The following is an 11,611-nucleotide window of genomic DNA, read 5'->3' as shown; positions in this document are numbered from 1 at the left end:
TGTCGCGGCGCAGGTAGAGCGGCGTGCTGTCGGCCGCTGCACCGCGCGGCCCTTGATCCACGCGATTTGCCGTGCCGGGTGCCGGGGAGCCCAGTAGAATGACTGATCCCTTTGTATCGCACACCTCCTCTGCGGGGCGCGGGAGGATGAGACCTTGAGAAGGGAGGGGCCTGGCCAGCTTCGTCCAGGGGGACGGCTGGACCTGAGCTTCATCATCTGCGTAACCTAGTGCGCTCCAGCTCCTCGAGAAGTTTGGGACAGAGTCCGGAGCAAGTGGTCCCAGGCAGGGAGTGCGATGGCCTGGCGGGGTGCTCTCGTGGCCTGTAATTGATGATCTACTGGAGATCCATTCGCGCGCGCACCCCAGGGAGGCGGCCGAGAAGGGAGGGAGGAAGGGAGCGAGCGAGGCCCAGGAAGCCTCAGCGTCTCTAACCCACGTCCCTCTCTCCCTCACTCCCAACGACGACGAGTCTGGCTTTCGTTCGCCATCAGCTGAGGAGAGCCCAAAGTATCCCCGGAGGTCGAGGCCCACTTGCAGATGCCCATCTGTCCTCCTGCTTTGTCAACCAGCTCTTTTCTCACCAGACAGCATCATGGCAGAGCAGGTGGCCCTGAGCCGGACCCAGGTGTGCGGGATCCTGCGGGAAGAGCTGTACCAGGGTGATGCTTTCCACCAGGCTGACACCCACGTATTCATCATCATGGGCGCCTCGGTGAGTCTCCCCAGGCCTCCGATCTGGAAAGTCACAGTAAAGGTGGCATCACCAGGGCCACTGCCCACCCCTTTCTCAGCTTTCACAGCCAGGAGAGCTGGGGTGCACAGGCAGAGTCCTGCAACTTGCAGGTGGTACACTTCCTCCTTCGGGAGGAAGACAGGTGCCAGGGGAATGCTACATTGTTTCCAGACATGCTGTTACTTCACCGCAGTCATGAGGTCAGCCCCAGCAGCAGGGTCCGAAGCTCTGTCTGCCTCACCTCTGCCGGTGAAGTTCCTTGGGGCCCGACACCAGGCCTTCCTTTGATCGCCTCTTGGCCATTGCTTCTGGAGCCTGCTGAGGAACTGGCCCTGTGTGCCCTCCTGGCACAACTGCTAGTTTGCTCCAATCGAAAAGGCCAAAGAGTAGATGCCAAGGCAGAGGAGTGGCACGCTGAGAGTACATGGCAGGGCTAGATGGTATCCAATCTTGGCCTCGAGCTACAGCATGCTTCTCCTCTGCCATGTTGCAGCAGTACCTGTGCAGAGACAGACGTCAGAAGTGGTCTCAGTGGTTTCTTTTAACTTTGATGTGCACAAGGACCTACTGACCATGGTAACATTTTTGCCATTTGTTGTTGCTTTGAGATAAGATTGTGCTGTTTGGTCCAGGCTGGCCTTGGACTTGCGATCCTCCTGCTTCAGCCTCTCCAATGGCTAGAGTTACAGGTGTAGGCCATCTCACTTAGCTACCGGATGGCTCTTGACAGGGTAGGCAGTAGCTCAGCATCTGCCTGGGGTGTTGTGGGCTCTGTAGGGCTAGAAGAGCTTGGTATTTCTGATCAGAGCTGGGAAAAGGATTGAAGAGACAGCGAAGAAGAGGAGGTTGGCCTGAGAAAGGCCAGGGGAGCCACCGCTGTGGACACTGTCCTCGGTTCCTGTGCTGTTAAGACTCTTAGCCCACGCAGTATCAGCCACCAGCTGAACACTTAGGACTCTGACTGTTCGGCCCTCAGTCTAAAGAACAGACTGTGGGATAATGGAACCCAGGACAAGTTCTCCTCCCTTCCAGTCCCCACCCCACACTGGCCTGAGCATTGCCAACAGTGACCCAATCATGGGGCTGGATTGCAACTCTAGGCACTGAGCTCTCCCTGAGAGGGTCCGAGCTTGCTGTGCGACTGACCTCGGGTGAGCTGCTCCAGGCTTTGGACCCAGCAAGGAAGGCTTTTGAAATAAGTGCCCCAGGGCTGACTGTGTTCTCACAGCTGGGGTTGGGCAACTGGTTCACTGTAATCCACAGGGTTCCCCTTTCCTCTCCTCTCTGCAGCTGAGCAGAGCTGCCAGTGCAGAAATGGGAAGTGCAGCTCCCACCAAGGAGCAGAGCAAGGCCTCTCTGAAGAGCCTCATTGTCCGTCCCCCCACACAACAGTGCCAGAGCAAGCAAGCAGCTCCTACTCATCCTTTCTGGGTGCCTCCCTGGGCACAGAAGGTGGCGAGTTCAGGGTTGTCTGGGAACCCACGAGGTGTCCGATTATTCATTCAGCACCCAGTGATCAATTGCCCCTTCCAGACTCCACAGCCTTGGTCCCTGCCCTGCTCACACGACCTGTGGACTTCAGGAGCCAGGGACCCAAGGTGTGAGCAGACCTCAGAGGGGTGCGTGGAAGAAGCCACCAACTGTCCCTTATGTCCCCAAGCCCTGTAACACACAGGTCCCATGGGCAGGGCCAGGAAAGCAAGGCCTGCAGGTGAGGGCTCAGAGGGCAACCCAGGTGAAAGGAGACGCAAACATCCAAAGCCCTAAGTCGAGGACAAGCTCACTGTGACCCAGAAATCAAAAGGAGGCCAGGGACTGGCAGGCCAAAGCCCAGGCCAGCAGGACAGCCTGGGGGAAGCAGGCTGTCCTCTGCTCCTCCTTTCCTCCCTGGACGGCTTCCACAGCCCTTGCCTCATGCCTAGCTTCCTTCCGAGGAAAGAGGTATCACCAGATAGGATTACCAAGTGGCTTGGAGTCTCTCGGAGTCCCCCTTCCCCACCTGCCTCAGCACAGAACTGACAGGACTGGAGTTCAGGCCACCAGGGACAGAGCTTGTCTGGAGTCAACTTGGCTCTCCACCCTCAGTTTCCCCACCTGACCCATGGTAGCTACAGGCCTAGTAGGCACCCAGGGTCCATTCTGGCGAGGGTCTGGGGGCCGGCTGACCCAGGACTCCAGCCCCTCCCTCTCCTCAGGACATTTCTTGGACGATATCGTTCCCGCTGTGTCATGATGACGTTGGCACTCCCCCAGAGGCCTGGTGACTCAGTCCCAGGGTGTAGGAGGGAGGCCTTTTTGTTAGTCTTTCAGCCTGAACCCGGCAGCCCCCAAGTTCCCTGGCCTTGGTGGCCAGGGGCCAGCTGGGCCCCAGCCAAGGCCTGGGACTCCACCTGGGTGGCTCCTTGATCCCAGCAAGTCTTCGGGACTAGATGGCTGCCCCTGTGGGTCCCCACTTCTAAGACCCTGCCACCACCCCAAAGGACTGGGGATCTTCACATATATCCCAGTTCCCCTGTGAAGTCACCAAGTGTCCTTGGGCAAAGTGAGGCAGTGGCGAAGGTGAGAGGCTTCCAGCAATGCCCTGGTCCCCCTCATCCACTCATGGCCACATATTCCTTGCTTTGGAGGAATCGGTGCTAGCGGGGAAGCCAGGGCCACCACCATGCCTGAGGATAGTGACCACCCCCACCCCCACCTTCTTTGATCCTACCTCTCCTGTCCCTTGGGTGACTGGAGCCCAGCAGAATGCCACTCGCTCTCACAGGGCCTGAGCTGAAACAAGGCGAGCAGGTTCTGTCTCTAGTTAATCCCAAAGGGAAAAGCAAGAGCAAACAGCTTGGGGTGTGAGGCAACTGTGACTCAGCAGACGGCCCCCGGCCACCAATACTGCCCAGAGTCCACTGGAATTTGACCGGAAGCAAACACAGCCCATGTGGAAGACTATGGGCTCCCAGGGTCTGGCCCCCAGCCAGCCTGCCCAAGCAGAACAGGCAGCCCAAGCTCTGTAGCAGAGGGCCCAAGTGGGGACCCAAGAGAGCCACGATGTGACGCAGTAAGGTGGCAGCTTCACCACGGACCAGAGTAACACAGAGGCTGCCGGGATGGCCACAGTGAATGTCACATGGCAGAGTGGTAGATGTACAGATGGGTGAGGAGGCCATGCAGGCAGGAAAAGTCCCGCAGGTAGCATTTTCCTGAAGATAGTCACCGCGCCCTGGGGTGATGGGCCATTCAGCCCGAAGTTCCCGTGGAAAGTGGCAGTTGTAGTGGAGCCCACACCAGAGTCTGGGATCTAGGCTGTGAACAGTTGGCACACTCGGAGGGGGGAAGGGGTCGGTCCCCCTGGTCAGCATAGGCACGGTGGTTTGGGGCCGGTAGGCTGTGGAAGTTGTGGGTCACAGTGGACCCTGAAGGTCACCAGCAGGCATTGAGTAGCCAGTCCCCAGGGGTCCCTGATGGCTTGGCGGCGTGGTTCTTGTCACAGACTCGAGGTTGAAAATGTTGCTGGAAATGGGCTCATCGGTGTCCGCTGCCCTGGCCTTTCTGATGCTCTTGTGGGCATGGAGCCACCTCTTTGCATTGAATGGGCTCCACAGCGGGGAGCTGGGCCTGGAAAGCCACCCAAGCCACTAGCCTGCCAGTGGCCCCACAGCGCCTACAAGGTACCTTTGTGCCTGAATTCAGCTCCTTTGCACACTAGCCTGAGTGGCCCCACAGCGCCTACAAGGTACCTTTGTGCCTGAATTCAGCTCCTTTGCCATCGCAGCTGACCTCTGTGTTTGTGGGGTTTCTTTTTTTCTTTTGTTTTTGGATTTTAGGGAGAAGGTCTCACTGCATAGCCCAGGCTGGCCTCAAACTCCCACCCCGGCCTGGAGAGTGATGGCACGGCAGGCACGCACCACCGTGTCCAGCCATGGAACTGGGTTTTCTGGATGAGGCCACTCAGATTCCCATACCTGTGCCACCCACTCAGTCTCCCCACAGAGCGGCAGGGCCCCATTTTCAATTACAGGGTCTGAGATGAAAGGGCTGGGGCCTGTGGCCCTGCGGCCTGGAGGAGGGACATTGTGGAGTGAGCGTCTCAGAGGCGAGGTTGCCTTGGGCAGAGTCAGTCAGCTTCACTGGCATGGACCTGGCGAGGGTTCCATTGCACTCATTTCTTGGGGCTTCGATGTCCCTACTGCTCGTCACTAGCAAGCATGCAGTGGTTGGGCTTGTGTCTATTCACTCATGTAATGTAATGGGAAACAGCATGACTGAGGGGACAGCTCAGTGACTTCCCACGCTGGGCCTTCCTGCAGCAGCTTGCCAGAGACCATCTGCACCCCACAAATTGTCCCTTATGTCACTGTCACCCCAAGGCTTTGGGGTTTGGTTTTTATTTTGCCATCCTGGAGATTGAACCCAGGTCCTGCACACTGAGGTACAACCCCAGCTCTTCTTGTTTTATTTTGTGGCAGGCAGTGTCTAAGTCGCTAAATTGCAAGGATTGGGCTAGAATTTAATAATCCTCCAGCTCAATCTCCCAGAGTGCTGGGAGTGTAGGCTTGCACTAGGCTCCCTCCTTTTAACCATCTTTTCTTGGTGCACACCAGCAGTAATGTGCACAAATGGTAACTGTATAATTGATAGCACAACATGTCCATCTCCCCAGAAAGCACTTGCTCGTCTTTTCCCAGCCAATCCACCCCCTGCTCCAGGCAACCACTAATCTAATTTCCATCTCAATACATTGGTGTCCATAGGTTAGTGTCAAGAGGCTGAGCCAGGGGGTTTGCCTCCAGTTTGAAGCCATCCCTGTCTGCACAGTGAGACCCTGTCTCAAAAAACCAAAAGCAACAACAATAATAATAATGGGCTAGTGTTGCCCACTCTAGGACCTGAAGTTCACTCTGCAGTATTCTGCCTCTTTTCTCTGGGTTCTTTGGTTCGGCATGGTGGTCTGAGATTTGCTAGTGATGTTCTTCCTCCGTCGCCATGTCCCATCCTGTTGACCCATGTGAGCACGGTAATTGTTTCTGGTCCAGGGCCGCTTAGCGAGTAGGCTGCCCCAAACACAATGCGGGTGGGTCACAGTCACAGGGTCACCTGGGCCCTGCAGCCATCACTTCTCACCCTGGGCAGGGTCTGGCCACTGTTAACCGGCCGTTTTCTCCTTGGTTGTAGGAGCTGTGTGTGTATCATGGACACAGGTGAATGTCTCGGGCCAGGCTTCCCGCTTTGTGGTGCTGGGGTCGGGGTTCTTGAGCATGCAGCACCTGCACTCCAGCCCTCCACTCGCCTAATAGTGTCTGATGAGCAGCTTTTTTAACTCTGATTTGGTCTTCATTTATCAGTGTTTATAGTTATTGCTTTCGGTGTCCAAAAAAAAAAAAATCTTTGCCTATTCCTATGGACTTTGAAATCTAACGCCCATATTAAAGCCATTCACTCTGATCATTTATCTGGAGAACAAACTCATCTCCGAGGAAGAGCAGTTGTTTCACCCTCTCCAAACCTTATGCGTTTGCATTTTCCTGCACACCACTGGCCAGCTAAGCCAGTGGCTCAGTTGCTTTATGGTTCCAACCTTCTGCAGTGATTTCAGTGCCATCCAAGCTGTGCCTGTTATAGGGTCATTCCTAGGTCAGCTATGCAAATCTAAGGAAATTCCTTTTTGTTACTGCTTTGACAAGAGTTTTTATCACAAAGAGATAATCTTCTAAAACCCCTTACCGACATATGCTGAGTTCAGCAAGGTTGCTAGATTTTGGTTGCTTTGGGGTTTTTGTTTTTTGTTTATGTTTTTTTTTTTTGAGAGACATTATCCAGGCCAGCCTCAAACTCACAGCGATCCTCCTGCCTCAGCCTCCAGAGTGCTGGGATTATGGGCATGCGCCATGCCCGTCTCAGGTTGTTGGATTCTAGAAGTTGATACATAGGAGCAGGCAAAGATGTTTTCCTTTAATCTCTTGCCGTGGTGAGGTCCCGTGACTGACACTGGTTTCTTAGCAGCACGCCACCTTCTCACTTCACAGATGACACCAGTGTGGTTGTGGCTTTGTCTCTGTACATGCGCACGTGTGTTCACGTGCGTGTGTGTGTGTGTGCACAGAAGCTGAGGGCTGTGCCCTGATGCCTTCTCGTTGGGGACAGCAAGTGGGCCCAGGACTGCTCACCTTCCTCCTGTCTGCAGCAGGACTTTGCGCCCGCCTGCAGCTAGAACCCCTGCCAGTGGCTGTCCCTTGAATTGTTTGGGTAGGTTGAATTTTTCTAGAAATTCTCCTCTCTCATTTAAGTTGTCTGTCAGCCACTGAATAAAATTGCTCAGATGACAGTCTTCTGAGCTAGGTATGGTGGTGCATGCCTGTGTTCCCAGCAATCTGAGAAGCTAAGGTAGGAGGATCCCAAGTTTAAGCCCAGCCTGGACAACTTTGCCCTATTTTGAAACACAAAATTTCAAAAAGGGTCAGGGTTGAAGCTCAGTAATAGAGCACTGTGGGTTCAAGCTTTAGTGCATCAAAAAATAAGCCAGGTACAGTGGCGCACGCCTGTAGTCCGAGCATCGAGGCTGAGGCAGAAGGATCACCATGAGTTCAAGGCCAGCCTGAACTACTAGCAAGACCTTGTCTCAAAAACAATAATAAAGCTGGGCATGGTGGTGCATGCCTGTAATCCCAGCACTCGGGAGGCTGAAGCAGGAGGATCCCTGTGAGTTCGAGACCAGCGTGGGCTACATAGTGCGTTCCAGGTCAGTCTCAACTACATAGTGAGAGGCAGAAGGATCACCATGAGTTCAAGGCCAGCCTGAACTACTAGCAAGACCTTGTCTCAAAAACAATAATAAAGCTGGGCATGGTGGTGCATGCCTGTAATCCCAGCACTCGGGAGGCTGAAGCAGGAGGATCCCTGTGAGTTCGAGACCAGCGTGGGCTACATAGTGCGTTCCAGGTCAGTCTCAACTACATAGTGAGAGACACTTTCAAGCCACTCTTTCTTACTCACGTGACAATCGCAGCCACAAGGCACCGGCTTTGATATGTGGTACCTCCATCGTCACTCAGTTCTTTTGGCTTTGAGACAGGGTCTTGCTGTGTACCTCATGGTGATCCTCCTGACTCAGCCTCCCAAGTGCTGGGATGCCAGGCCTGTGCTACCACGCCCAGGCTTATCATTGAATTTTGAAGAATTGAACTTGCAGGTTTCTTCCTGAGACACTTCTGCCCTTTAGATCAGGTGTGGAGCCCCAACGGGCTCAAATCGCAAGGCTCCTCTGGAGATTTCCAGAAACAGGACAGATGAGCTTGTGACTGAGCAGGGACCCTGAGTGACCACCCACCCGGGTCACCAGGGGTGGAGATTGAACTGGGTCCTATCCCTGACCTCTCCTGACCACATCTGTCCTTCTGCCCTAGGGTGACCTGGCCAAGAAGAAGATCTACCCCACCATCTGGTAAGTGCGGCCCTTCCTCACCAGGGACAGGCCAGGCTGTCCACTCCTTAGCCTGTCAGCCTGACCCCAGCTGTACCCGCTGCAGGTGGCTCTTCCGGGATGGCCTGCTGCCTGAGAACACCTTCATTGTGGGCTATGCCCGCTCCCACCTCACAGTGGCTGACATCCGCAAGCAGAGCGAACCCTTCTTCAGAGTAAGTGGCTTCTGGTGTCCCTGCAAGGGGCATCCTGCAGTGCCATCACTGAGTGCCCCGTCACCTGACCTTGCCCTCCCCTCGGACCCCTGCTGTGCGCTGGGGATTAGTGTCTTCCCAGCAGATTGTCACCTGTTGTGGCAGCACTGGAGGGAGACTTTTTATCCCTTCTCCTTATCCAGTGTCCCTGAGCCCTGCCCTCTGTCTTGAGCCACAGGTCCCTAGAGGGCACAGGGTGACTGTCCTTCCTGCACATTGGCACAGTGTATCTGCTGCCTGCTTCTGCCTCTCTCCCACAGGGACCCAGGAGCTGGCACAGCTGACATAGAAGGGAGGCCACTGTGGCCACCAGCACAGTGGGGGTGGGGCTGGCGTCATTGTCTGTCCGGCCCTCTCTCCCAGGCCACCTCAGAGGAGAGGCCCAAGCTGGAGGAGTTCTTTGCTCGCAACTCCTATGTCTCGGGCCAGTACAATGACCCGGCCTCCTACCAGCGCCTCAGCAGCCACCTGGACGCACTGTACCGGGGCCCACGGGCCAACCGCCTCTTCTACCTGGCCTTGCCCCCGACCGTCTACGAGGCCGTTACCAAGCACATCCATGAGGCCTGCATGAGCCCCACGTAAGCCTGTCCCCTCCTGACAGCCTGTCCCGCCCACAGACCCATGGTGACTCAGGCAGGAAGGGTACTGCCAGCCACCCACAGAGCCCTGCTTGTTGCTGCATGAATTCACTCTCCAGAGAGGAAAGACTGTAAATACAGTTGCTTTCTAACAGCTTTTCCTGAAAATGTTACTACTGACCATGTATTTGGGCTCAAACGCCTGTGTCCATCCTGCTCACCCCTGGAGGTTCACAGCCTGTGGTCTCCGGGCCAGCCTGAACTGCTAGGGAGACTCAGTTCCAGGGTGAACAGCAGTTTCCTGCAGGCACCACGAGATGGCAGTGTTGCTCCACGAAACACTGCAGGCGTCTTTCTCTGGCACATTCTGTGTCTTCGCTGTCCCCGCCAGGCCCACCAGGTGGCAGTGTTGCTCCAGGAGAAGCTGCAGCCGCGGCCATCTCTCTATCTTGTTCTCGGTTTTGAACGCAGAGAGCCACATTGATTCTCTATGGGGGACAACAAAGCAAAGGGCCTTTTGTCCTTCTACGGCCCATGAGGGCTGGCTATGGTGGCACGTACCTGTGGCCCCAGCACTCAGAAGGCTGTGCTAGGAGTTCGATGCCAGCCTGGGCAACATAGACCCCACCTAAAAGAGAAAACTCTCGGGGAGTTCTCCCCACCCTCCGGGGGCAGGGCCAATGCGGCCGGCAGGTGGGTGGACTTCTGGGAGGGTCCTGAGACTGGCATCAGGGAGCAGGGTGGGTGCCAGGGTGACAGGGCTGCAGCTCCCGGCAGGGGCTGGAACCGCATTATCGTGGAGAAGCCTTTCGGAAGGGACCTGCAGAGCTCCGACCAGCTGTCTGACCACATCGCCTCCCTGTTTGGTGAGGACCAGATCTACCGCATTGACCACTACCTGGGCAAGGAGATGGTGCAGAACCTCATGGTGCTTCGGTGAGGGCCGGGCAGAGATGCTGGGGACAGGGTGGCAGGTGCCAGAGAGGCCCTGGGCGGCTCCCCGTGGGGAACTCGCTGCCGGGTGCCAGCCTCACCTGCCCACCTGCAGGTTTGCCAACAGGATCTTCGGCCCTATCTGGAACCGTGACAACATCGCTTGCGTGATCCTCACCTTCAAGGAGCCCTTTGGCACCCAGGGCCGCGGGGGCTACTTCGATGAGTTTGGGATCATCCGGTGAGGGCCTGTCTCCCCGCCCTGGCAGTGTTGCCCTCAGGGGTCCCAAGACATACTAGGAGTCAGGAGCAGGTCCCCCAGCTCCTCAGGAGAGCTCACGGAGACCCTGTGTCTGAGCAGCACCCGCCCCTCCATCCCCAGGGACGTCATGCAGAACCACCTGCTGCAGATGATGTGTCTGGTGGCCATGGAGAAACCTGCCTCTACGGACTCCGATGACGTCCGCGACGAGAAGGTGGGTGCTGGCGCTGCGCCCCGGGAGGGCCCTACCCGTGCCTACCTCGCATGTCACTCAGGGGCCCGCTGTCCCCACTGCCCCCAGGTCAAGGTGCTGAAGTGCATCTCCGAAGTGCAGGCTAACAATGTGGTCCTGGGCCAGTACGTGGGCAACCCCAGCGGAGAGGGCGAGGCCACCAAAGGGTACCTGGATGACCCCACTGTGCCACAAGGGTCCACCACCGCCACCTTCGCAGCCGTCGTCCTCTACGTGGAGAATGAGCGTTGGGATGGTAGGTGACCCTTCAGGGCTGGGTGGCCCGGGGGAGTGCGTCGCACACTTGGGCCAGCCTGGTCCTGAGGTCACCCTGCCCCTAGGGGTGCCCTTCATCCTGCGCTGCGGCAAAGCCCTGAACGAGCGCAAGGCTGAGGTGCGGCTGCAGTTCCGTGATGTGGCTGGCGACATCTTCCACCAGCAGTGCAAGCGCAATGAGCTGGTGATCCGCGTACAGCCCAACGAGGCTGTGTACACCAAGATGATGACCAAGAAGCCAGGCATGTTCTTCAACCCAGAGGAGTCCGAGCTGGATCTCACCTATGGCAACAGATACAAGGTGCACGTGCGTGGGAGGCAAGGGTGGGGACGGGGTCACCTCTGTCACTGACACCTGCCCTACAGGACGTGAAGCTCCCGGATGCCTATGAGCGCCTCATCCTAGACGTCTTCTGTGGGAGCCAGATGCACTTCGTGCGCAGGTGAGGGGGGGTGCCAGGCATGGGTTGCCATCCTCCCCGTGGGCTCCCGTCCCCAAAGGCCACACCTTTATCCCCTCAGTGATGAACTGCGGGAGGCCTGGCGCATTTTCACCCCGCTGCTGCACCAGATAGAGCGGGAGAAACCGCAGCCCATCCCCTACATCTACGGCAGGTGAGGGCAGGAGTGCGTGGGGCCCAAGTGGGGGTCCCTGTGTCCACAGCAGGGGAGGGCAGGACAGTGGGGGTCTGGGGCCAGTGTCCCTCATGTCCCCCCGCTTGTCCTGCTTCCAGCCGAGGCCCCCCCGAGGCGGATGAGCTGATGAAGCGAGTGGGTTTCCAGTATGAGGGCACCTACAAGTGGGTAAACCCCCACAAGCTCTGAGCCCCAGCGCCACTCCCCTGCTCGTCCTCCCCACGTCGGGAGGACTCTGGGACCACAGGCTCGGCACCACCCTCGCCCCTCGCTGCCGCTCCTGTGCCAGCCA

General features: G+C 57.0%; 2 protein-coding genes across 5 annotated transcripts in view; one reads left to right on the top strand and one right to left on the bottom strand.

Moving 5' to 3' along the window:
* The window catches only part of Ikbkg (inhibitor of nuclear factor kappa B kinase regulatory subunit gamma), a 16,074-nt gene extending 12,553 nt beyond the window's left edge, over positions 1–3,521 (bottom strand). For all 4 annotated transcript variants that reach the window (XM_010638795.3, XM_010638797.3, XM_033760180.1 and 1 more), the window contains exon 1: positions 3,445–3,521. The gene's annotated coding sequence lies outside the window, so the exon portion shown is untranslated. The remainder of the gene's footprint in view (positions 1–3,444) is intronic.
* Positions 586–11,605, top strand: G6pd (glucose-6-phosphate dehydrogenase). Its single transcript, XM_010638794.1, has 12 exons — positions 586–713; positions 8,129–8,166; positions 8,252–8,360; positions 8,763–8,980; positions 9,758–9,916; positions 10,029–10,154; positions 10,296–10,389; positions 10,477–10,663; positions 10,749–10,984; positions 11,050–11,126; positions 11,206–11,298; positions 11,418–11,605. Exons 1-12 carry the CDS (start codon positions 594–596, stop codon positions 11,506–11,508), a joined length of 1,548 nt encoding a protein of 515 aa, XP_010637096.1. The 5' UTR covers positions 586–593; the 3' UTR covers positions 11,509–11,605.
* The last annotated feature ends 6 nt before the right edge of the window (positions 11,606–11,611 follow it).

The sequence above is a fragment of the Fukomys damarensis genome, unplaced genomic scaffold (assembly GCF_012274545.1).
Source record: "Fukomys damarensis isolate Sample0158 unplaced genomic scaffold, DMR_v1.0_HiC HiC_scaffold_39, whole genome shotgun sequence".
Lineage (NCBI taxonomy): Eukaryota > Metazoa > Chordata > Mammalia > Rodentia > Bathyergidae > Fukomys > Fukomys damarensis.
This window is presented reverse-complemented; position numbering and strand designations above follow the sequence as displayed.

Bases quoted from the DNA above. Each gene is read 5' to 3' on its own strand.
- G6pd (XM_010638794.1), top strand. From the start codon at position 594: ATGGCAGAGCAGGTGGCCCTGAGCCGGACCCAGGTGTGCGGGATCCTG. The intron at 8,361-8,762 runs GTAAGTGGCTTC...CCTCTCTCCCAG, and splicing joins AGAGCGAACCCTTCTTCAGA to GCCACCTCAGAGGAGAGGCC. The intron at 11,299-11,417 runs GTGAGGGCAGGA...TCCTGCTTCCAG, and splicing joins ATCCCCTACATCTACGGCAG to CCGAGGCCCCCCCGAGGCGG.